This window comes from Mycteria americana, chromosome 2 (assembly GCF_035582795.1).
Source record: "Mycteria americana isolate JAX WOST 10 ecotype Jacksonville Zoo and Gardens chromosome 2, USCA_MyAme_1.0, whole genome shotgun sequence".
Taxonomy (NCBI): Eukaryota; Metazoa; Chordata; class Aves; order Ciconiiformes; family Ciconiidae; genus Mycteria; species Mycteria americana.
The window spans coordinates 107,993,103-108,020,002 of NC_134366.1; the positions used below are offsets into that span (position 1 = coordinate 107,993,103).

The 26,900-nt window shown below is 37.9% G+C and overlaps 1 protein-coding gene across 2 annotated transcripts in view; it reads left to right on the plus strand.

Annotated features, from left to right (window-relative positions):
• Nucleotides 1-26,900, plus strand: part of TEX10 (testis expressed 10) — a 61,926-nt gene that overhangs the window by 19,055 nt on the left and 15,971 nt on the right. Inside the window, exons 7-11 of one of the 2 annotated variants that reach the window (XM_075494229.1) lie at nt 2,231-2,366; nt 8,608-8,780; nt 9,304-9,481; nt 24,881-24,969; nt 26,175-26,308. In XM_075494229.1, coding sequence (XP_075350344.1) covers nt 2,231-2,366; nt 8,608-8,780; nt 9,304-9,481; nt 24,881-24,969; nt 26,175-26,308 — 710 coding nt within the window. Of the gene's footprint in view, nt 1-2,230; nt 2,367-8,604; nt 8,781-9,303; nt 9,482-24,880; nt 24,970-26,174; nt 26,309-26,900 lie in introns of both variants that reach the window. The other variant, XM_075494228.1, reaches the window with a different exon arrangement.

The window sequence follows — 26,900 nt, forward strand, 5'->3', positions numbered from 1 at the left end:
TTATTTCTTATTATATTTGTTCAGTTAACAGTTCATGAATTAGCTAAAAACTAGATAGAAGTATAATTGTTATTCAGTTAAGAATAAGCAAGCGTTCCGTTTAAGAAACGCTGTCCAAGATGAATCTTCACCTGAAGAGTATGTGAATTGAATAAGTTGATGCTCCTGATGCAATGAAAAGAACTGAATAATCTATCTTCGCTAAAATCCATTCTAATGTTTGATGTATTTTTCTGTTGACAAATATGTTAGATTTCAACTTCTCAATGGCTCCCTGCATTATGCTTGAATATGACTGTGTGTTGCAAATGAGTGATTTAGATCGCTTAAAGAATCACCATCAAAGCTATTAGCAAAAGTGGTTTTAATATGATGTAAAAGCATGACTTAACAAAATTCGATGGCAAGGTTCACTGTTACTGTACGGCACAATCATTTGAACAATGATTCAAAGTTACCAAGGCACAAATCAAAGTTACCATACTAAAAGGTTATGCGCGATATTGGTCGCTTACCAAAGATCTGCTGTTGGTAAAAGGTCTCTGCCTCGAGGAGCAACCTTGAGAGGTGTCCCAGCTCAAGGGGAGATCACCGCCATGCTGCCTAGCAGGCAGAGCTCAAAGAAGGCTCCCTTAGGCTGTCATATTTATGGAATAAAGTGGTTGGCTCATAGTCAAGTGACGTGCAATGGGAAAGGTATGCATGAAACTCCTTGACCCACAACTAACTTTGTTCCTTGATAAATGAGTCTTGGAAAAGCCACCCGCTATTCATGTGTCAGTCACACAATCGGTGTTCCAAGCTCATATGCATCGATGCTCACGGCGTCACTCAGCTTCTTTGTGGGTTTTCAGAGAACACATTGAAACCAGAGGAGTTCTTGGCCTGGTCATGGCTTAGGCCTTAAGCTCCTTTGGAGCCTGTACCAAACTACTGCTAGTTTGGTTAAGGGGTCGAGTGCATCCGTCACACCATGCCATTTCAGGGGCTTTCTGTAGTGTGTCTTTTAGTGAGAATCCCTACGTGGTAACTTAAAAAAGTTCCCTGATAAGAGTTTTGCTGATGAAGACCAGCCCCTGACTGGATCTGGAATCATTTTTAGTATGGAGCATTCTTGTCTCTGTGGGCAGAAGTAGCTCTGTTCAGTGTGGAACACAAAATTATATCTGTTTTTGAATACATAACTTACTAAGACTGCTCTGTGTACCTGAATGGAAAAGCAAAGGTTTCCCAGTCTTGGTTTATGAAGATAATGAAATGATTGCTGCTACTTAAGTGTGTATTGACAGAAACGAATTAATTGGGATGCCAAGCTCTTCTGAGGCAAGTTGAGTCAAGGCTCATACCTTTCATGTATCTTTTAACTTTTCAGGTGCTTCCCCATTCTTTCCAGGCTTGTCTTCTCTGAATTCAGAGATTTGTATGATTTTTTTTTTTTTTCCATGCTTTGCTAATATTTACATCCAGTGGTTTAATCTGGTTTCCATTACTGTTTGGTCTGTTTCTCAATCTACTATAATAACTTCTGCCCTTGCTGGCTGGTTTTAGCCAACTTTGACATAAGGGTAGAACTTTCATACATTGCGTTAAGTCTGGTGATAACATATAGCTGATGAGAGCTTCGGAGAAGAAAAAGCTGCAGTGCGAGTTTAGCAGTTCTCTTTGTAGTGGCTTGCCAGTGGCCTCTCAAGGTATGTATTTTCTGGTTAGTCAGCAAATGTGATTTGGAGCCAGCTCGTTCAAAGACATGGAGAGCTGATAAGGCTGGTGTGTGTGGCAGGGAGAAAGGGATAGTATAGAGAGAGCTGAAGGCACTGTGACAGTGAGGTTTGGGTGAGCATAGGTGAGCAGTAAAAGAGAAGATCGGTGTGAGGTTACTACACTAGGGGAAAAGGATGTGGAAGATAACAGTGGAAAGCAGGACTTTATTGGTTCTCAGCTATGTTGCAGCCTGTGCACTGTCTTGTCTCCAGGAAGGTCTGAAGTTTTCACTTACATGTAGTCTCTATTTGTTTGTGTGACACTCTCACAAGCTACACAAGAAGGTATTGTTTCAATGGTTTAGAAATCCATCCAGTAGTTGTTTTAAAACATTTTAGTACTTCCCTGTGGAGTTAAATGTAGATAGTTGCATATACAGATTATAGCTCTTCTGTGTATATGTGTGTGTATGTACAAAATCAGACTATTAAGCAGCACTACTTCAGGTTTTTATATATTTTCTTTCTAGTGGCAACAGAACCCTTGATAAAAGCAGTATATACACTATACCAGCAAAGGAATCTCCTCTTTCCTGTTCGTACATTGCTTTTGAAATTTTTTAGCCGAGTTTACCAAAAAGAAGATTTGAGGACTCAAAGAATCAGGTAAAAAACATTTATATATTCTTTCTCATTTCAACATAGCATATTTATTTCAAAAGTTACAATACTGAATTTCTATGTAGATGTTATAAAACTTCATTCTGAATCTATTTTGGCACTGTGTCACTGAAATTTGAAAGTTTAGGTTCTCTGTGAGTTATGATATTGAGATGTGTATTAGCTTAGTTGTCTTTTTTTCTTAACGTAAGACTAGATAGATCTCAATGATTTAAAATTTAACTTGAAGTACATTGCTGCAAGCTCATTGTTACTGACTGTGTGGTAGTCATTAGATGTGTCAAGATTGTGCAGCTATAGCCATGGAGCATTTCCATTACTTCAGCCTGAGGTCATGGACTTGTGACTTAGTACCTTTGGTGGTTTTGGTAGTGCGTGTACCCTTTTGTACTTAATTTCTTTTAAGAAAAGTATTCTTCTATTGTTTTGGGTGTTTGGTTCTACAGAGACTAGGTTTAAGAAAATATTCTTGTCCTTTTGGGTTCCCAGTTTCATGCATCTGTTAAATATCTGACTTTCTTCAAGTAAGGGGAGATTATTCTCTATATTGCTGTTATTACACTTTTTCATCATAAGATCTGTCCAAATTGTCTCCAAAGTCTTAACTTTTCCAGAAGGTATTTTTCAGCCAAGTCATCTGGTTCCAGCTATGTAAAATCCTTAAACACAGATCAAGCTGCATTAATCCTACCTTGTTTGAGAACTGCAAAGGGATATAACATCATACCTGTGATACCTGTTTCTGCTACTAGGTAAAAATCAGACCAGGGTCCCCAGAAGTACTGTGTCCACTAGCAGAGTCAAGCTTTGGGAAAATTGTTCTCTTCTGCAACTCCTTTGCTTTGTTAAATCTTTTACTGTGGTAATGCCTGAGTACATGTAATTAGGTCTACAGCCAGAAATATCTAACACTACCCTATAAAAAGTATAGGCAATTTGAAAGACAGGAAAAAGGCTAGGGAATATCCCATTTTCCTCCTCTTTTCACCCAGAGTGAAAAAGAGATCTTTTTAATACTGACTAATTTCCCCAAGGTTATGTAACCACTGTTTTCTGTGCTTACCTGAAAGTCTTGAGCATCTCATCCAGTTTCATGTGACCATCTGACTATCTAGAAAGCTTTAACTTTCTATCTTTAGATATCACAAATAGCAGTAGTTTTCCTGCTGTCCCTCTTAGTCTTCTACATTGAATTGTGACATTTTTAGTAACAAGAATGAAATCTCAAAAATTCTTTGCAAAAAGGATAATTGCACTTATGTCTGAAAAGACATTTTAAGACGACATAGTGTTTGTGTACTGTACTGATCCATTTCTTTCCTTTAGAAACAAGTGGTTTTTTTCATTTCTTCAAGATGTGGACTGTGCAGTATAGATCCTGGATAACATTCATGTTATTCCATTCAGTTTGACGTCATAGCTCCTTCAGCCCTCCTGTGACTGCTCTCATTTTTTTAATTTTTCTCAGAAGCTTGTCAAGAGCAGTCTAAGAGGAGCAGAATTCATGTTGGAACATTTTCCAAGAACATTGAAGTGAAGCTGTTTATTTTTTAGGTGTATTTGATTCAATGGCTAGGTAGGAGCTTTTGGCCTATTGTTGCCCTGTGAAAGAAAACTTGATTGATTTATTACAAGATTCAGAGTTAATATTTTGGTCTTGATGTTGGTTATCTTCACCCCAATCGCTACAGACATATGTGTAGTCATTGTGTGTATGTATGCATATACAGTGTGTGTGTGTATACATGCACATATGCATATATATACTGGTAGAGACTTAAAAGGCTATTTAGCCTCACAGCCTGCCTTCAACACTGACCTGTGTGAGATGCTCTAGGAAGAAGGCAAGAATTACTTTTCTGTGGTATTCTAAGCTTCCAACCATTTGAAGCCTGTACTTCCTCACTGTGCAGAACTTCTCTGTATTAGTATCACTCAGTGGATGTTTTTTCCATGAGTTTTTCTGGTCATTCCTTGGACCGGTCGAAATCAAGAGCAACTGCAGCATCCTCTGGCAAGGACTGACAAAGCTCAGCGGTCTGAAGACCAGTGTCCTTTTGTTTCTTTTGATCCTGACTCCTCCTAGCTTCATTTGATACCAGCACCCACTTCTTCTGTGGGAAGGGAAAGCAAACGTTTTATTCCCATCCACCATTTTCATGTTAAGTGATTTGAGTCTTCTGTTGAGCCTACCTCTGACTGACCCACTTCAGTTGTCTCTCCTCCAGGATTTTCCTACCATTAAACACAAGCTGTCTATGCAAGGCCCTTCCCTCTTATGTCATGGATACTAAGTTTCCTTAAAAAGTTTTTGGTGAAGGACTTTGTCAGGTCTTTTGAAAATTAAATAATTTTTATCATCGTTATGCTACTCTTGTTGACACCTTCAAAGACCTACTTTGAACTTCTTGATTTACACTCAGCAGCTTCTTTCATGTAATCATCACTTTAGTAGTAAGCTGATGAAATGCTTTTGGTTTATAAATGATACTTGATTTGATAAGCCAGGGTGTCATAGAAATTGTAGCCCACAAAAGATAGGATTTGTCTATAAGATTGTTCAGTTTGAGCTAGAAAGGATAAATAAAAGCAGATCTATAATGGATGTGGTCAAGTTTTAAAGCTCAGCACCAAAGACGTTTAAAGGAAGGAAAAAACCTAATTAGTAAAGTTTCCTGAAGTATAAACAGGCCAATTGATTGGAATGGGGAAGAAGGTCTGGAGAATCAGGTCATAAATACAAATGAAGATTTGTCTTAGGCGAGGGAAGAGGTTGTCCAAGTTTTTTGCTGTTTCCTGACCAGCTTTAGGGAGTGTTTATGGTAAACAGCACTTACAGAGAATAGGAAAAAAGGAATTGATAAGCAGACTGGTTTAATTCCTGTTTTTCTGACAAGCAGGTTAGAAATAGCAATTCCTAAACGTCAAGCTGAATTATTTTTTTCACAGAATGTGAAAATAGCAAAAGCTTCTTAACCATCACACTATAGAATAAGGGAAGAAGTGAGTCTGAAATTAGGATGAATTTAGCTTGTCCTTCAATATAAATAATATCATGTCACATTTTTCAATAAAGATTAGTGTAATTCATGTCAAACACAAGGGATGGCCAGAGTCCTCAGATATGGAAACAACAGTGCTGTAAACAAAATTGAGTTGAATGCTGTCAAATTAATGCAAAAGAGAAGGATTAGGTAAATTTTATTCCAGAGACTTGAGAGAACTGGTGTGTGAAAATGCAGATAGTAAGAACTTTTGACTATTACCTTTAAAGGCAGGTAATGCAATCTGGATTTGGTATAAAAGATGGCATCTCACTTAAAGAATAGGAACGTGTACAGTGGGATGCAGTACGTAGGTGACAACAGTGGGAGTCGTAAAACTGGAGAGTCTGCTAATACAGTTCATCAGAGCTCACCTGGAGCTAAACTTCATATTATTGTTAGTGACCGGCACACAAAGCAGGAGCGTGCCAATAGAAACTTTCTGGTGACATATAGTTCAGAAGCATTACCTGAACAGATGAAATGAGAAATAAACCAGAAGAATTGGATTACCTGAGGGAATGGTAAAAGAGGGAAGAGGTGTATTTGTACAAAACAAAAATTGGTGCACTTAGCAACTAATAGGATTTTTTTTTTTAATGTAAAATTCAACCAGGCAGTTGCATACAATAATCCTGTGATTGATCTTTCTCCTTCTATATGCTACCTGTGTACTAAGGTTGTGGAAAACAAGCAAGTGTAATTTTTAGAGATACTAAAGTGTAGCAGGAGATACGTGGAAGTATTATAATGTTTGAACAAGATCATTTGATACCTTATTCAGTTGACTTTATTTGTAGTTACTTATGCCCAAGAAGGCCCAAATTGTAAGAGCTGCAGGGGCAACCTAAGCTATAGATTTCTTCTACTTAAATTCACTTAAACTTGAATTCTACTTTAAATTCTGTTACTGTAAATTCACTTCTACTTAAATTCTACTTTAAATTCACTTAAACACCTCAGTTGTGCTTGCTTGAGGCTGTGGATAAAGTCAGTAGAAATCTAGACGTTCCAGAAGGACAAAAAAGATCTTATGTAAAGAAAAGCCTCTTTAAATTTAGCAAGTGAAGAATCTGATCAGCTGAACGTAGTGAAATCTGTGGCCCAGATGGGTATGCAGAGAGGCTGAAAAAGTTGTCTCGTGAAAGTGAGGCCATTGTTTGTCATACGTGAAAAAAACATGGTGACTCCAGGAGGTTCTGTGTGACTGGAGAAAGACTGTTATTAAGTTATCTTGAAGACAATCTGGGGAATTTCAGGCTGATGAGCCTCTTGGCTCAGTCCTTGGAAAGATCATGCGGCCTCTTGGCTTGGAATTAATTTCTGAACACATAAGGGACAAGCAGGTAATCAGGAGCAAGGTGGGATGTATGTAAGAACAAATCATGCTTTACCAGCACGATTATCTTCTGTGATGAATGCCTGGCTGCATGGACAAGGGGAGAGTGTTTGGCACAGTACGCTTTCTTGATACCTTGCTTGCTGAGCTGTAGCAATAGTAAAAAAAGGAACTGGGGTTGACAGTATATGCCAAGCTGAATGTATTCCCACCATGAGTGTAAGGCAAACAGCCGTGGGTTGCATTAGGAGGAACATGGCCAGCAGATTGACTAAAATTCCTATCTGTCTGTGGTCAATACTGGTGAGGCCATACCTGTAATGCTGTGTCTGGCTTTGGCAGGAGCAAATTGGTAGTTTAGTGGAGCCGTAATGTGAAAGCTAACCTCGAGGGCTCAACCATTAAATTTTGAAGTAGAGAGCTTGACGTGCAGTTCTGCTTTAAAAAGTCATGGTAGAAAGTTTATCTCTTGACATTTATGTCAAGTTTCCTTTTCTAATTGCTAATCCTGCAAATTCAACTAAATTATTCTTCCAGTTGTCCCTTATGCTTCCTTTCTGTTGTGTTTTCTACATTTGGAGTGTGCAGCTTAGTAATTACCTGTGTTGATGTTCAGGGGAAAATAAATGACTGTATTAGCTCTGTATGGCTTGTGCACAGAGTAAGGATTTGGTTTGGTCCCTGAAGTTCTCGGTGTAGTTTTGAATATACGGAGGTAGCAGATCTATTAAGAAAGTCTTAAAGGCACCTTTAGGAGAGCCATGTTTGAAGTAATTTGCCTGTGTGCCATAGGAATTCAGTGGTAAAACTATCAATGGGATTCAGGAATCCTTACTTTAATTAGTGTGAACTATTAAATTGCACTTCAAAAATTTTAAATTTACTTTAGAATTTGGAAAGACCTACCTGAAAACCTTCATTACAAATAATTCAGTGCTCACTCTTTATAAGTAATACAAAGAGAAATATAATAAAATTTAAAAAGGGAAAACAATAGTCTCTAATCACCCAAGTTAATTTCTTCAGAGAAAAAGAAGTAAATATAGAATGTGTTTTGAACACCTTTGTTTACATTTTTAAATATCATTTTTAATATAGTTGCCTTTTTTAAAAAAAAAAAAAATCATTGCTTCTGGTTAAGAAATGAAACTATGCCTGAAAAACAAAAAAGGGGTTTGGGTCTTGGGGGGGGGGGGGCGGGGGGCGGGGAGGGGGGCGGGGGCAGGGGGGAGAAACTTGGTTATGGTTGACGTAAATAGTTGATTTACTGTAGCAGTTGAACAGGGAAAGAAAGTAAACCAATGTTATCAACTCCTGTTTAAAGCAACCAATTCTAGTTTTTCATTCTGCTTTAAGATGTATCTGAATTGACAAGCAAGACATCAGCAAAGGTGTAATTGAATTTAGAAGTCTAGTGTAAAGAGTAGTAGCTTGATTGGGGGGTTCTGCATTATTCAGGGTGTAGTAATCCCATGGCTTTTTAGCCTGACTCATAACTCATTAAATATAAACTGATTAATGATAAATGGGAAGGTTGCTTTGCCAGCGTACAGTTAGTTCATACAAATACTTTCTGAAAGAGTTGAAAATACGCAGTGCAAAGCCTATGGATCAAATAAATATTTCTGATGTAACCCTAGTAGCACACCAGTGTGCTCAGATCTTCTGGTGAAATATCCTCAGCAAATCACAGTATTGCAGTTTATTGTCATTTAATTGAACCTGACATTAAAGCAACTTAGTCAAGACTGGAAAGAGTAAGTTTGTGGGGTTTTTGTCGTTTTGTTGGTTTTTGTTTTGCTTTTTTTTCTCCCTCAACTAATTTTCCCTCTTCCTTTAGAAGTCGAAGTAAAGTTTTATCTCGTTGGTTGGCTGGCTTACCTCAGCAGCTTGCTCTGCTTGGCTTGAGAAACCCTGAGCTTTCAAATCAGCTGATTGATATCATTCATTCTGCTGCTTCTCGTTCAAACAAGGAATTATTACAAAGTTTACAAGCCACTGCTGCTCGAATATATGGTAAGACTTTTGCACTACAGCATGATGAATTTTGCCCATCACTTGGCAGGGAAGTTGTAATACGTGGAGAATACTGGTGTTTCCTATGTGAATGTAAGATCTTACGTGTGTGGGGTGGGGGCGGAGATTGGTTCAGTCCCTTATAATAAAGGTTAAAATGAACTATGTGTGTCGTTTCCTAAAGGCTAGTAAAAAAGATTAAAATCTGTAGTTCAAGTTAGCAGAACTTGAATCTGATAGAGTAGAAGCTGCGGTTTTTGTGAAATCTGTGTATCTTTGTGAATCTTCTCCTTTTTTTCTTTTCTCCCCCCCCGCGTTAGTTATATTGTCCGCCCTTCAGCAAGTGCTGTAGGCTCTTAACTAAATAAGAGTAGTTAGGGAAGAGGGAGGGGTCACCGCAGGATTCTCGCGGTGTTTTGCATGAGGCGCTTATGCCGTGGCGTTCTTAAAGGGTTTTTGCAAGAGGTTTTTTTGCGTATGGAAATGATGTCAGGACGGTGATTCCCTGTCCGTGTGCCGGCAGATCCGCTAGATGGCACCCTGGTCCTGCTGCCGGCGGAGGCCCAGCGGCGGCTGGTGCAGCTGGTGTACTTCCTGCCCTGCCTGCCCGCCAGCCTGCTCGCCTGCCTCAGCCGCTGCTGCATCATGGGCAGGATGTCCTCCGAGCTGGCGGCCACGCTCATCGGGATACTGCACATGAGGTACGACGGTGAACGTGCGCTTTAGCTGGCTGGTTTAAAAACAAAATAAGTGCGAACCTTTGTTCCTTAAGCATGAACCTTGTTACTCGTCTGCACACAAAAAAAATCGATATAGCGTGCAAGAATTGGCATCGTGGAGAACGTTAACGCTTCCGTCAAACCTTAATCCTAGCCCTTCACTTCGACTCTGTCCTTACGCTGACTGAGCTGCTCCAGTGCTTGATAACAAAATCATATCAGTTACCTGTCAGGCTACACGTTATTGAGCGCCTTCTACCCGGAACGTCATCACCGGTGGCCTTTGTTCTGCCACTGATTGCAGCTTTTTCTCCTAAATACTTTGACCTGACACAGTTTGTAGTGAAAAATAACCAACCAGTGTGTATTCTCATATTCTACTTTGTTTCAGATTTTTAAAACTCACTCTTCCTATAATTACCACGCTTAAATAGCCCGTTCATAGTTGCTAGGCAAATGTTTTGTTAGAAATTATTCATGCTCTTGTTGCTTTTCTCCTGGCTTGAAAGAGGGTAAGTTTGCCTGTGAAGTCAGAGAGAGAGGCTGCTATTCCACTGAAGTGAGTGGAAGGCTTGCTGGGATTTCACAAGGGTATTTTTGCTTTGCTGCTTCTGAAAAATACCCTTGCTTTTCTCCACTGCTCAGTATTGTTGGAGTTTGGATAAATAAACAGGAATTAAGCTTATATGAATTATGTTTAAAGTTACTTTTATTTCTTAATGCTTTTTGGAACTTAAATGTCTTTTTATTAAAATATGACACAACACAATGTACTGTCAAACACAGACCTGTTCGTATTAGCTGTGTAACGTGTGAATAAGGTGACTAATGTATGAAGTGATGGTGATGAAATTTATAATATTTTTTATATCTATCTATATATAATGCAGTACCACTATGAAAACGAAATTCTGTCTAGTTTTGGGAAGGTGGACCTCAAATCTTATTTTTTAAAAAAAGTTCTCTGCTGTATACTAGAAATTCAGTGGCAAACCATAACCAATTCAAAGGCAGTCACTGTAAGAACTAAAGTCAGTAATAAGCACTGAGGTGCTTATTTTGTTGTTAGATCTTACCGGATTTTCAGCGTGGGAGATTTTTATAATAATAATGTAGCTGCTTTCTAAAGATTATCAGAAAGCTGCAGGTGGGCTGTGGGCATTTGATCCTTTTTGGCCGAAGGTGCAAGAGGCAGCCGGAGGGAGGTGTTCTTACCAAAAGTAGGTTACATCCTCACAACAGAGGAGGAGGAGCAACTTCTCATTTTTCAGAGGTGCAAAGAAAATCTTTTGATTTTTAACTTATGGCATTTGGAACATGTTTTAAACTAAGATGGATTCAAAGATTGTGGATTATCTACCCAAGAAGTCAATCTGAAAGAACTAGATGGAAAAAAGAAAGTACTGACATAGTTATACTAGTGTAGTTTCTTGTATTGATAAGCCCTAACAGTCCCTCTTTCTGGAAGATTGCAAATTCTGATGAAATTTGGAAAAGAGATATTACTCTTGATTGAGTGAGCATTGTTTTTTTCTTTGATAAGGCTGTTCCCAGGTCATTGAGAGGAATCAGTATTTAAAAACAGGAACTTTATCAGTTTTCTTTAGAAACACATCTGAAAATAATGCAAATCCTTGGAAAGATTAAAACGAGTCTTTTATAAACAAAGTGATTGCAACAGCATTGAAAATACATTCTCACCTGTATAGCTAACTTAAAAATTTGTACAAGTTTTAAAGGGCTTATAAATGACACATTTTTTTAGCTGCGTCTCAGCTTCTTAATATATAGTTGAGATCTACTTTGTGAAAGACTACTTTTTTTTTTTTCTTACCATCACAACCGTAGACTTTTTTATCCTAAAAATGTCATCCTAGGATGCCTTCAAGTATTGGAGAACCGAGACGATGTCAGAAATGTTAGTGGCTGCTGAGGTGGATGTCCAAAAAAAAAAAAGTTGCTTTGGCAACTTAAGCATGCAAAGATAGGGAGATAAGTAACAATTAACTTCTCAAGAACAGAAGAGTCTGATGTATCTTTTTGCTTGGAAAAGAAGTTGTACAGTTAAGAAAACAGTAGTAGGTTTTCTAGATACGAACCTTAGCTGGGCTTTACGAGCTTTATAACCTGTCATTGCACACGGGATACATGAACTAATTTTCCATCTCTTATCAGAAAAGCCAGGGTGGATTATTGTGTTGGGTTTTGTGGCTTGGTTTTAGATAATGATGTGGACAAAGTGGGTTGAGTTTAAAGGAGAGCAGACAAAGAACAATAGTCTGTAAATTGTGATAATGGGGAATGACTGACAAATTGGCATTGTTAGGCAAATAAGGCTGGGAAGGAGGGGCAACCATGTGTGTAAATGGCTGTTGGAAAGGAATGGGAGAATGCAGTTTTAGCAGGATTAGAAATACAGACCTTAAATGTCAGAAAAACCTTTGGTTTGAGTGCTAGCAAAATTTTCTAAAAGCAGAGATACATACTGGAATAGGCTGTGTAGGAAGGGGGGGTATAAATATACTTCACTGGAGGGTCTTAAAATCAGGTTGGACAAAATCAGGTTGGCAGAGGTAAAGCCTTGAAGGAAGTAGAGGAACTAGGTAACTTCTGGTAATCATTTACAGCTCTTGTGATGCTCGGTGTTAAACATGCAGGTTTTTTGAAATGAATGGTACTATAACAAAATGTATATAATTGCACAGTTCTGTGCCACAATCTGGTTCATGGGACACTTTCTGTAGTTTTAGATTATGGTAGTTTTGCATAGAGAAAGTAATACAAACCAGTCCATGGGGAAATGTCCTTTATGAGTAAAATCGATGTTGTCAGTAGATGGCACTGTTTTTCTTCCAATACATTCATATTCTGTTTGGTGAGGGGGAAGTTTTTATAAATTTTTTTTCTTCTATGCAACCTGCTTATCTGTCATGCTTTAAATAGATTGCATTCAGGAGTGTCAGAGGCTCACTGCTGTATTTGGTAATTGTTCTTAATTTCTTTAAAAGCCTTTATTTCCACATTATTCTTGACTGGCAGAGATGTACGTTTTTACATGCATTTGAGAATGCACATACGTACCCATGTATATTTGCCAGGGAGAAGGTACGTTAAGGTGGATTTGATGAGAGTACATATGGATGATAATAAGACTGTTACAGTTATTCTAGGAACAATCATTATAAACTCAAGGAACTCGTAGCTTTTTTTGTGTGTGTGTAAACTATAAAAGTAGATAGTAAATGTATGCACATGGCTTAAACCACAGCCCTGTGATATCAGGCAGTAACATTAAATTATAATTATTGTGTGTTAACTTTTAGAATTTTTGTTGATTAGAAATGAATTTTGAAGACATTAAATAGTTTCCACTTCTTATTTTTGCAGTGGTGAAATGAATAGCCAGGTGGTCTGCAAGAGCCCATTAAGTGAGCCGTGGTTGGCTTCGTGTGCTGAGAAAGATCATCATGTTGACAGTATTTCTATATATAATGGGAAGGTTTCTGAGCCTAGGAGGGTGATTATCTATACCGTTAAATTATTAGGGTGGTTCCTGTCATGCTTTTGGTGTTTATTCACTAAAGCTTTACCAGTTAGCACAGGCAAGGACCATTCTGAAAAGAAAGCTGAAATGCAGCCACCCGATTTTGGATGCTGGTATGAACATGGCCAGATTTACACTAATTGATCTCTGTGCCAATGAACAGACGTTGCTGCTGTTTGGGTCACTGGGACAGCTACAGCTCTGGTGAGTGTCAAGTGAAACTGAGGGAGAGAAGGTGTTGTCTTGGCTTAATTTTGCTGCTGTTCTCCTCCAATGTCTGCCTTGTGCCTACTGTGTGTGACCCGAGATGTAAGTAACTTCGATAAATCCAGGCAAGTAGGGTTCTGAGAGATGGAAGCATGCCAGGGTTTTGGGGTATAAATCTTTCTCCCCACTTCCGTTCGTACACAAACAGGTGAGGAAAGGCGTGGAGTGACATGAGCGAACAATCTGTGACTTCAGACTGAGAGAAATGAGAAGTAGTGGCTTCTTGGAAGGAGATGACTTCTCTGAGTTGGCCTCTGATTTAAGCCTCTGATGAGCTTAAATTTACGGAGACAAATGGAAGGGTGTGGGAAGTATTTTAGAAAGTCTTTGCATCAAATCTACTGGATGGATTTTTCTGTGGTCTTTAGGTGGTGCTACTTAGATTAATATATTGAGATGAACCGTTCGTCTTGGTGCGGCGTGCCACTTTTCTAAAAGAATTGACTTCAATATTTATTTTAAATTATTTATTTGAATAACTGATAAATAATCACATCGTAGTTCTCTGCTAATTAAAGATGAATGGTTTAAGTGTTGGGTGGGAATATGTAACGTTTGGCATGAGTGGAACTTTGGTTTGAGATTCCAGTCTTAGCTTCATTTTGACAGTGGAGTTCTGGTGATTCCTTGAAGGTGTGGATATGGACAGGTAGACAATTCTCTCCAGGAAGTGAAGAAATGTATTAATCGTTGGTGGTCTGGTAGGGACTAAGGTCATAAACTTTAGCAGTATTATAGGTAGAGCGGAAAAGAATTTTTGGTGTAATCCCTCTACGCCTGCTTTCTACATTTGTAGTGCAGATAGGCTATTTCAGAATGGTTTTTAAAGGACTAGTGAGGCATATGCTTATTTGTTGAGTACTTTTTGGAAAACTGGCTTTGAGGCAAATCTTTTCATCAAATATGGAAATCTATTAAATGTTGTAAACTCACCTTCTTGTATATGGTAGATCATCTTGTTTGTCTAACAGAAGGGAGGTCTGCTGTTTACATACCAAAATCTGTACTGTAACAGTTGCAGAGGAACACCATTTGTTAGGCTCAATGTTTTTGTTTGCTACTTCTTAGTGACTTTGTGGTGATTGAATGGCAGATATTCTTGCAAACACATTTCTCTTTTTTCCTTCCCTTTTGTATAAGGTAGGATACTTAAGATGATTAATATATAATCTGAGTACTTTGATGTATTCTATTCTATGAAATATGGATTAAGAAATGCAGATTATGAGATTGTGATCAAATATATAAACTAGGAAGTTAGATTGCTGACTTTACGGGAAAAGTTCTCTGTGTCCTCTTAACATGTCTTGAGGTACAAATAAGGAAAACCTATTCAGTGTAATTACATATATGCCATTTATTTATGTGCATTATTTATGCATAATAGTTATGATTTTTTTTAGAACGTTTTATCCATTGGAACAGTGTGTCTGGAAGTTATTTAGAGAATTGGACAGATAATATTTCACTGCCTAGATAAAAAACAATGGGAGTTAATTTATGGCATTTCTTTCTTGAAGTAGGGTGCCCATAAATGAGCTCTCCAATGGCTTCAAACAGCCATTTCTTATTCTTGTGGGGCTCTTTCCCTGCTGGGGTCTCGCAAAGAGTTGTTGTTTCTGTTGCTGTAGAAAAGGAGAAGGGTGAGGACCATATAAATAAAAGCTGAGTGCTCTCTCCCAGCAAGACATAAATTGTGTGGGAGTTCCTAGTCTTCACAGATTTGAGATAACTCTGGGGGTAACTTGCATTCTGCTTGTCGTGACTGTAAATGGACTCTTTCCTTAAGAAGTAGTGCCTTTAAAATATTCTGTTGCTTTCCAGACAATAATGAGGGAGCTCAGCTGGCTTCTTATCAAGTAGCCAGGCATGCTTGTTGGTTCCTGCTATCCTCAGGAATCTGGTGCTTAGAAAGAACTGGGATGGACGTTTTAACATCTGTTTGGTATAAGGTGTAAAATTCTGTCTCTCCAAATATATTACCCAGAGATGTTTTAGGGTCATAATAGAGTTTAAAGTTTTCTATAGATATTTCTTTTGTACATAAATACGACTTTATTTAGTCATCCTAGTTAAGTGATCTGCAGCCCTTGACAGTATAGCTTGAGAAGGCAAAGTGAGAATGCAGAATGTAGGTAAGAAGGAGCCTATGTGCTACTTCATTAAAGACTTAGTGAATGCATTATTGTAGACAAGGAAAAGAAAAACATCATAGTCCCAAAAAGTATTTGCAAGCTGGAGAGAACCTGGAGAAGATATTGTAACCCATTATTGTGAATAACAACACTGATAGAGCAATTGAATATAGTAATTCTCATACAAATGAAGTGTAGAAAAGACTTCGGGACAGTGTATTTCCTTTTAAAAAGAAGACATACTTAAAATTTTACCAAAATAAGCTAAGTTCTTATTAAAAAAAAAAAAAAAAGAGAGAGAAAAAATACTTTCAGGTCATTACAAATGGTACAATGGAAAGTCAATTCAATACACCTTGGAGAATAAGTCAAAGCATACATGTATAGGAAGGTGTAGTAATTATGAATGGGTTGCTAAGAAAAATGTAAGAATAGTAAGGTCTGTGTTCACTGTGAAGTGCTTTTTCTGGCTATATTTTCCCACCCCTCAATTTAGAAACAAAAATGAAGGAGGAAAGTATTAAAAAGGTAACAAAAATGCTTAAGGCACTATTGAATATAAACTAAAAATAAGAGTGTGCTTTCAGAATGCTGGCATTTCTCAGACTGGGTGCCACTGAGGATGAAGGGTAAAAGATTGATCTGTTTTCCTTGCTGCAGGATCGGAAAGGATCCATAGTTCTTGAGAATCAGATCCTGGGGTGGGTTACGGTGCATTCCTTCATCCACATCTGGTCAGCAAATTTCCTTTTCCTTGCTTGCTGTTATGTAAAGGTCTAGGATTTGAGAGAGGGACAAGGCTAAGCTTGTGTTTAAGGACACAGCCCCCTAAATTTGTCCCCAGGTGGGTAGTTGTAGTTTGATATTCCTAACCAAGGGGAAAAGAATTATGTTGCTGCACTTACAATTGCACCAGTCAGTAAATGCCGTTTGCTCATTAGTGAATGTTTCTTCCGATTTGTGCTCTCGTTTATAATGTGTAAGCAATTCTTTTCTTCAGACAACCTTTGCAACCATGGAGCAAATGAGTAGCTGACAGGCTTACTTTTAACAATGCATAGCTCAAATTGTTGTTTTCTTAAAGTAGGGTTCATATTTTTCCCCAAATCCCTGGTAATTCCTTGCAGATGTTTTTTGTATTTTGCCACATCTTCAAATGGAAACACTTGATCCTTCAAAAGAGATAATGAAAGTTAAAACAAAAAACGTGCACTAACAAACCATTGCGTACATATGGTAACCTGTTAGATGACAAGGAAGACAAAGACTCTTCACTTCTCAGAGTTTATGTTCAGGACCTGTGCTACCTGGAGCTAAGTTGGTGTGAATGGTGAGATGGGTACAGGGTTGGAGAAGTATTCAAAGATTCAATGATTTTTTATTTTTTATTTTTTTTTTTTTTTTTTAATTTAAACAGTTTCAACATCAGTTTGTGACAATCTTGGTTTCCTGTCTCTTCAGGAACTGGTATGAAAACTGAGAGTGCTGATCCTCATTAACAGTGTAACATGAAACTGATTTGATTAAGTTGATGCAGGAACCTGAGTTTATACTTTATTGCAGTTGCAAGCAGTTGCATTTCAATTTGACAGAAATTATTTTTCATTAAAGCTAAACAGGAATAAACTATGCCAAAGCTGAGATAAATATTGGCACAGGGCTTTTTAGTGTTTTAAAAGAACATATTTTAAGGTAGTGCAAGTACATGTCTACACTGGGGGAAAATGTTTTATATTTTTCTTCCATAAAGGTACAACAGTCCTAATATGGTACTTGCACGTGGTTTTGCTCCTTCCAGTGTATATTGCTGTTATACACACACGGTTCCTGAGAATGAGAACATGGGATTGTTTGGGATGTGTTGTAACATACTTGCCAAGCTCTCCAGAATAGCTAATTCCATTATTGTTCCATTACCTCATATTTGTCAGGTGTTTTTACATGTAAGCACCATTTTAAATGGTTGTCAGATAGTGCTAGTGCTAGTTAGGCAGCTAGGTGTCTATGTAAAACATGAGGCGTTCATAACAGTCCTGTGAGGAGGCTGGCTGGAAGGCATATCTGTACAGTGTTGTCCTAGCATGGTTTTATTCAGCAGAGCAGTGTTTCTGGGCTCAGACAGTGACCCCTGAGCAGTGTGCTGAAGAATTTGAATGGAGTCCTCTTAGCTCTAGAGAAAGATGCTGCAGTATCTCTGTGGAAGTCTCCTGTTCCTGATGAGTACTGATCAGTAGCTGAGCAGTTTTGTCTTGATAGATAAACTCTCTGGGCTGATATTAGACTCGCTGTGTTGAGAGGCCATAGATGGCACAGATCATAAAAATAGGAAGCCGAAAGAGGAAACCTTTTCTTTACCCCCTTTCTGTGGTTCAGTAAAGACTTTTTCTCAACACAGTGCCTGGTTGATCACAGTGGAAGATTCGCAAGTGGTGAGGCGTACTGTCCTACACATCTGTGGTCTTGGGTTATGCAGGAAAATTCAGCCCTGTTTCATGCAGTGGAAACAACTTCTTTATGATCCTTGGCTGCTGTGTGATTATTCTGGCTATTGTGGAAGAACCGCTTTACTCTGTGTCTCGTATTTCCAAGGCCTTAACTGAACTGGATAGGCAAAGAGAGTTGCTTAGCCCTATCCTGATGAGCTGCAGAACAACAGAATGTGCATCTGGAAGGTGGTGGTGTGTCATCTTCAGACTGTAGGTAGATGAACTGACTGAATAGCTTTGGCAAGAAAAAAAAAAAGGGTAGACTTGATTAGCTGCATGCTGCTATGCTAAGTACTTTGGTATACTAAATAATGTGAATATTGGTAGTGGACTTTATCCTCTCTCTTTCTGGATTGTTCCCGAATAGGCTATACAGCCCAGTGCCAGTACAGATCTCGTGAACCTCCAGTGATGTGTCTTCCACTGTACGAGCTGATCAGTTAGTTCTACCCACCATTTCCTAACTTTAAACCAATTATCTCTTGATGTAAGGACTTTCGTTCCTACACTGTGGCTGCTTCATTTTCTGGAATTCTTTTTCCTAAGTATTATAGGGTCTTCCATATTCATGTGCACGTACCCCTTAAGAAGATTTTTAAGAGCTATGTAAGGCAAAAATTCTTTTTTCAGAAACCATTCTGTCTGTTCCCAAGCATGACATAGGTATTCACGTGTCAGCTAATTTTATCCATCATTATAGTGTGTATTCATTTGCCTAGTGCAGGCATAAAAGTTACAGACCTTAGTTATGGGAAGTTATTTTTAAAAACACCCCCCCCCCCCCAACATCACCACATTTGCCACTCCACAGCCTGTGGGGTGACAGGGAAGTTCTCAGATGGCAGGTTGCTCACAGCTGCTAGTAGTTCAGTTCATCCTTGCCTTCCCTTGGAGCTCCTTTGCATGGTGAACACCATCTCATCCTCATAATTCCCTTCTGTTTTGTTGGGTTCCATAATATGTTGTGCAACTGCTTGAAGTTACAACAGGTCGTCTTGAAGAGTCGTTCTGGGATGGGAACCAGCACATTTTCTTCTCTAATGATTAGAGGTGGGCAGAATTCCTGTAGCTTCTGTCCTGTAGCCTTATCTTGGCTGAGTGCCACTCTCATGCGCAGGTTGTCTGCTGGGTGTGCAGAATCTTGGGAAGTTTTCTGCTCCTGTTTGTGTTTGAAGAACAATTTATTATTAGTATCTCAGTGGTTAAAGCACTTGCTGAGGACGCAGAAAATCTGAGTTCACTGCCTTCATCTGAAGGGGATGTTGATTTCCGATTTCCTAACATAGTGACTTAGTCAGTGAACTATTTTGAGGAGGTGTACTTTATAATATATAAATAAATTATATTAATTTTATTAAATTTTCATGGAGTTGAGGCCTGGAATGCTGTTAGGTTTTTTCAGGAAATGAGTGAATCAGCTGGTGGCTGTGCCTATGAATATTTACATGTTCTGTGTGGAACAGAAGTATCAGTGGAAGAAATAGAGGGGAAACTCCTTTTAGAATGATTTTATAACCTAGAATTAAAGAAACAATTGTGGGAGGCCTTGGTTTAAATCTGTGATCAGTGGTTGATAAAATAAAGTAAAAATGGGATCACCTACCACAGAGTAAGTTAAATTAGGTTTCTCAGGCTATTCTCTTGCAAATGTCTAATTCTGTAAGGCTTCAGGAACACCCTGCATTAGAATATTCTCTCTTATGGTGGTAGAAGCACTTTCCTGGAAGGTGAAAGAATTGGATTTTAGTTCTCTTGAACAGAAAACCCAGACCCTTGATCTTATATTTCTTGAGTTCTGTAACCCTCACATTTATGAACAAAAGGGTGATAGTATCAGTGCCTCAGAAGAACTGTGAATCTTGCATTTGCTTTTTCTTCTTTTACTTTAAAAATACTTGAAGACTGAACTCGGGAGTTTTTGAGATTCATTACACTTTTCCATTTTATTGCTGAACAACAACAACAAAATCAAAAATCCAACCCAAATTCTAAGCAAAATTTGCTGTGCTTGATAGGTGTGTTGCTGTCTGAGTTGGAGTTTAAGCAGTGTCTTTTACAGGAGGAGAAGTGGAACAATAATTTCTAAAATGACTGCAGCAAGGTTCATCAGAGTTCTTCTGTCAGAGACCTCTAAATTACCTAAAGACTCCTTATGACTGCATAAGTCAAAACTGACACCTTAAACCTGAACTAGAAATCAATCGGTAGCTAGTTTAGGTCAGGAAACACAAAGATAATAGTCTGTAGTTGCGGAATAACCACTTGTACACAGTCTGCAATTGTTTTATTTTGTAACTGTATGATATAGTCCAACCTAAAAATAACAGCGTGAACAAAAGTAGTGAGGTCGGTCTGGAGTTAAAAGAAAAGTTAGCATTAAGTGATAAAAGGAATGTATTGCACAGTTGCTGTGACTGAGAAATATTTACTATGCTAATGGCAAGAGAAGCAGTGATTTTTAAGTTAATTAGATTCAGCTTTTCTTTTATTACCATTTGGCATACAGAGCAGGTTACCTAAAAGTGCAGTTCTAAACCTCAGTAGAGGGGTTCTCGTGGAGAGCAGGTAACCTTATGGAAATTACAACACATAATTCATCATAGTTAATGTGAGTTTGGACTAGCTGACTGGAGAGGTCTCACTCATATGCAATTTGATAACAGGTTCCCATTGTCAGTAAAAATTTATTCAAAAAAGAGAGGTTATAATATGCTTATTACCTCTCTTCCACCTATAAATCAGATTTTTTTTTTTTTTTTTAGTTAAATATCTAACATAATTTACAAGCATCTTGAAAACATATTTTAAAAGTGCACATAGTTCTTAATTATCTATGGTAGTCTTAATATATTAAACTAAGATTTTTGAAACAATTTGTAATGTGTTTGTAGTATATCAACATCCATCCTAGAATTAAATTTATTTTCTTCTGTGTTCTTTATCTTATTTCTGATTTCCTTTAACGCAAACCTCAAAATTGAGCAGTTTTAACTACATTATAGACATTTGGGTTCTAAGGTAATTGAGGCATTGACAACTGGTTAGACTTGTATTTAAACAAACTCCTATGCTGTAGTGCTGTTCTGCTTGTATTTGTAATATTAGAAAGGCATTGGTCTTGGTCTTAATTTGTTATGATATATTTTGTGAGATCCTTTAGTCTTTGATTACATGATCTCGTTATTTTTCCATCCTACATTCTGTATTAAGTGCATCATGCTCACTGGAGGAGTGTTTACATGTTATGCTTTGTCCCTGTTGTTTCAGTAGAAGGCTCCATGTTTTGTCTATTATATTATGTTCCACTTAGCAAACAAAATGATTCCCCCTGCTCAAGGAATTTTGTCATGTACTCAAGTATTTTCACAGCTGTAGGAGATGAGGAGGTGATATTTGCCCCAACTTACAGATGGGGAACTGAGGCAAGGAAAAGGTGTAGGCAGAAGTGCATAGAAGTACCTGCTAATTTTAGGAATTCAGCATGAAACATTTGGGCACTGATTTTTCAGATTACTTAGCATTTTCTATCTTGAAAGCAAAAGATTGACTTCAATTTCACTGTAAGTGCAAGTGGAGCAGTAGAGATCAGATGATTCTCTGTGCTGCTCTTTAAGTATATCTGAAGCTGTATTGCTCCACAGCTGTTGCTGCCCTTTTAGTCTTTTACTCACTGTTGAACTGTTGCAGGGCTAGTGACAACTAGCAGAAAGAAGGGATGAGAGGAGCCTCCGCTATGAATAACGTGGGTGTTTTTCTATTGTAAAAGTAAATTAATACCTTATCTGATGATACTTGAAGAAATGTGCTACCACTGACTTCCTGTCCTCCAATTTTCAAAAGTATTTATCTAGCAATTCATAGAACATCTGCAATATAGATAGGAGGGTGATCCAGTATAATGCCTAAAATCTATTTGTCTACCTGAGTTTGTGAGCTAATCCTTTCTTCTACTTTTTTTAACCATCTCTTGCCTCATATGCTGTACAGGTTATAGATGATGCAATAGATAAGGCAGGAACAGGTCAGGCTGTGTTATCCTTCATTGTGTAATCCTGATCCATCCATTCATCCATGATTTGAATGAGGCATAGATTTTTTTTTTTTTAGAGAAAATATGACATACAATATTCTCATACTCTAAGGCATATGCACAAAGAGGCCAAGCCGAAGATTATAGGCAACTTTCTCTGTCACTTTCTAAATTGAATGCTAGAATATTTTTAACCTTAATGCTCTCTTAACATTGAGGCTTCTTTTATGTATGTAGTAGCTTTCACTTTTTTTAAAAAGTAAACTGCAACTGGATTTGGGTATCTTGGATTTGTGTGTGCGTGTCTCTGTAGCTCTGCTTGTAGATGAGTCTTAAAACCACTTAATAGCTCTGTCAAGGGTTTGTGTCTTACGCTGCCTCCATGTTCCTGGGGCAGAGCAGCAGTGATTCTCTCTGCTTCCTCTTATGTCTACATCAGCGTCACTTAGCTTGCCATGCTGTTAGGATGCTTAAAATGCTTGTCCTGTTTTGTGAGTGTGCAGATAGTCAAATGTGGATAGAAAACCAAAACTGCTGCAGTGTTCAAAAAATTTCCAGACGTCTGGCAACGAGCTTCAGAATCATTTTTCATGTCCAGGGATCTCTTGAACCTATTGCAGTTTGTGTTTACTAGCCTGCAGTGAATCTGAGTTTTTCTTCAGTCTCTTCTGGAGTTCATGTAAAATTCATGCATCCACTGGTCCTATTATGATGACACATCTGCTAACTGTTGCATGGGAAAATATTTTTATATTTTATATTATTCTAAACCAGATTCTGACTAGCTTTGTCATGCAAGTCTCTGCTCCCTGAATTCAGGCTTATCACAAGTTCTTTCCATGTTTTCTGTTTCCTGCCCAAGATTTTTTTTTATTTTCACGTTTCCCCGATTCCCTTTGCAGCTTGTCATCTGATGTATCTCTTCCAGCCTCTTGCATTCCCACCATTTTGCTCAGTGATTGCATCACGGTTTGGATTTCTGTGTCCAGTAAGTCCTAAATTATCCTGAATCTCTCTTCATGCTCCCCAATCCTTATTTTGGTATAATGAGTGACCTCAAGTCTGACTCTTGGTCCCTCTGCATTGGATTCAGGCAGCTTCTTCCCCTATGCTGAACAGGACATGGGCTTCATTCTCTCTTCTGGAATATGGATCTAATTCTCATGTGAATATTCACCTTACATAGAATCTCTGGAGAAGTAGGTTGCAAGACCTCTTGCTGATTTAGTTAAGTATGTGTGAAATCTCTTGGATGCTGTAATTAATTGGACTTGGAAGGTGGGAGGAAATTCTTCCTTCTCCTGGGAGAAGACTACTGGCCATGGCCAAGGGGTTTGTCTCTGGAGAACTCAGTGGTGGCAGCCAAGTGGCAGCCTTATGAATACAGAGAGATTGAGAGACTACAGGTTAAGAAAAGGAAGCAGCGAGCCAGACCTTGGAGGAGGACCGAAGGCCTCCTAGGAACTAGAAGGGACCATGCAGAGCTGCCTGCACCGCAAAGTCTGAAATATGCACTGTCTGAAATGTGCCTGGAAATAAGGATTTGCCATTAAGGATACAATGTGAAGTGGGAGCTTTATTTAATAAGGCCTTTCTTTGTTCTCTCTCACCTAGCTGTGATTCCCCCCAACACCCCCCCCCCCCAATTAATTATCATACGTGGTAGTCTGATTAAATCCTGAATTTTTTCTTTAATTTAAAGAAATTCTGAAATGCCTTTTTTTCTGTCTTTCTGAGTTGCTCCAGACACGTGCATATTCTAGCTGTCATTTTTGTGGATGCTGAAAGATTGTGGATGGATTTTCATGGGGTGGCAAAACGTACATGCCTGGCACAAAGTTACTCCAAATTTGATATTTTTGCTCCCAAAACATGGATCTGTAAAAAAAATTCTGAAAAACAAGCTTTCCAGAATTTTGTTACCCATGAGCTAAGCCATTAACGAACATAAATTAGGAAAAAAGTGATCTGAGGCAGATAGTTGGCTTGGAAAATTGCATTTTGAAGCTCTGAAATTTTGCAAGATTGTAAAAGCAGAAAGCAGCAATCTCTTACAGCAAAGACCCATAGTCCACAGTGCAAGTGCCAAGAGCAGCATACAAGTAAATTTGAATAATATGCATTTTGCATAATGTGATGTAGGTTTGAGCTGCAGGCTTTTGAAGAAAGCGTATATGAGATGTACCTGCTCCTGGCTTTCGCTTGGTTCTGCACCAATACACGGGCAAGATGCTACCATTAGGTGATCAGTGGTGTCTGTTTGCTCTGAGTTTCCACCAGCATGTACAGCTTCTAATTTGAGAAACAGAAGTAGGCTGGCGCACCACTTGTTACCGATTGCCCCTATAAAGGGAAGTGTTGGGCAGCTTTGATAATGGGTTTGCTCCTGTCTTTGCATATTACTCCTTTATCTAAATCTAAATCTCAAAGCAAGTTTTTAATTTAGTTCTGTGTTCGATAGCTTAAAATAGACGCTGAAACTGCTTTTAAATGGGATCTGCTGTTCATGTAAAGAGCTGTATCAAAATTGGGGGATATAATGAAAAATACGGCCCAACTTTGTAACTTAACAACTTTTACCAAATAAGGGAAATAAAACTAATTTAATTTACTGTGTGTTGGCTGTCATCACTATATTAAAGGTTATACCACTATCTGAAAAGTTGCTATCTCAGTAATTTAATCAACTTAACAACCTAAGCCTATGTAGGGGTACAAAGTTCAATATTACTTGTCTTGAAAAGAGCAAGTTCTGTTTTTGAAGCTATTTAAAATGCTACTCTAACAGCAGCGGTTAGAAACCGGTTAGAATGCTAAAATTAACAATTTAGTCATGCTAATTGATTGTGTTGTGCAGGTAGGTTGTGAATTCTTAATTGTATGTTTTTTAATAAACTAACTGCTATTGGTTTTGTGTAGATCATCCTTTGCAGGCTGGAAGTGCCAAGTGCAGGATAATTCAGTGAATGATGTGGACTATTTCAGCTTCTTGTTTTCAACCCTTATAGGTAATCCATGTGAATGTCATAATTCAGAATTAACAAAAAGAAATTTGTTTTGATAGTCAATTGCTGGATTTAATTTAGAATAAATGGTATAGTAAGTACTTCCTGAAAGTAATTCTAAATTTGTTACTTATTTTTTTGAGATACTCTTTTTTTTTTTTTTTTCCTCTTTATCTGATTTTTGGCACACTGTTTTTACACTTTGAATTGCCATTTAGGCTGAATATTTGCATGTGTATTCTTCATTCTAGCAACTTTCTTTGGAAAGTATGAGGAAAACCTAAATTCAGCATATGACTTGAACAAGAATTTTTTTCTAGATTTAAGTAAATGCCTTTTATTGGCTCATAACAATATACATGAGTGCCTCTGGGATTTCCTGTGGACGTGCTTACGCTATTAAAAACATTCCATCAGAATAAAGTAATCAAAGTACGTTGGAGTGAGTTGCCCAGGGTCAGCATGTGAGCAGAGTTACTTCTGCTACTATATTCTCACTCAGATGTAAAAATAGTTGTATTCTGGGGTGAGGCAACTTTGGGAAATTACAGTGGTTAAAATGGCATACTATTTCTGAGAAATACCTTCCAGTAATTTGTCTTGTGGTAAAAAGAAAGTCTTTTCTTTATCACCTCAGTCATTCATAATGTTCAACTACTTTGCTTTCAAAAATTACCTTTTCCTAAAACAGTGAAGAGAGTACTGTACAGATAACTGAGAAAACAAAAGCAAAACCAGAGTGACTGTTTTCGAGCAGTAGTCTTGTTTTAGTAAACATCTAATATCTGGCTAGAAATAATTAGCCAAATGATATATATATATATTTTTTTTTTTTTTAAAACCCTGAGGTTGTGTTAGAAGGTTACTGAGTTGCAAGACAGTTCACTGTTCACAGTATTATGCCTGGTTTTTTTTTCATTTTGTAAAGATACATACATTGAATAGCAGCATAATGTGGGCCTCTTACAGTTCTCATACCACGTTATAGTTTAAATGGGTACGCCATTGACTTTTCAAATATTTTTGTTTTCTTTCACAAGTCAGAATTTGTATTTTGATACACGTAATTTAAAATACCAAGCAGAGCTTTTAACAAAAAAATGTTATGCAGACATAATTTAAAAGACAGTTTTTGTCAATGATGCTGTTGAAGTGGAACAGTGCTTGGCTTGTTTCGTGATACTGTTGTACTGCTTCTTTTTCTCTAGGGTTTTCAAGAGAGGAGTTGACTAGTCTCCAGGGCATTAGAGGAAAGCCACACATTAGCCAGACACAGCTTTCACCTGTCCGTCTTTACCTAACTGATCTGGACCAGTTTTTACACCACTGGGCTGTGACAGAGGTAATACATCAACACTAATTCTAAATGACAGCATACAAACTCCGAGTGCTCTCCATCCCTTCTCTGCAGATGCCTAAATCTTGTTGTGAGTTGAGTTGAAAAAATAATGAAAAATATAATAGCTGTCGAACAGCCAATGTTTTTCTGTAGCCATCAGATAATATTTTGAAGGAAGCTGCTTTAAAAGGTTAATGTTCAGATGCGTAGTATGCGAAACAATACTAATGGAAAAAATGGGTAGAAGCCTTGGTGGAAAATTCTTAAACACTAATAAGATTAAGACCAGCAATATATTTTGGCTTTCAAAAATAAATTAATTGTAAAAATACTAATTATGAAGAGTTTTCTTTGAGAGTAAATTCCACTGTTGATTACAAAGCACTTGATTAAATGAGATTTTAACTTGGAGGTAATATTAAGTTGGCATTGGTGGTTATTTAGAATAACTTCTAACGCTTATTTAATCAAAATTTACTGGGATTAGAAACTTCACTGTGAATTCAGTTCCTGCTCATAAGATCATAAGAACTGAAAGCTTAATTTTATTGCTGGTTCTAAAGGGATCTTAGTATTTATGAAATCACTGTCATGA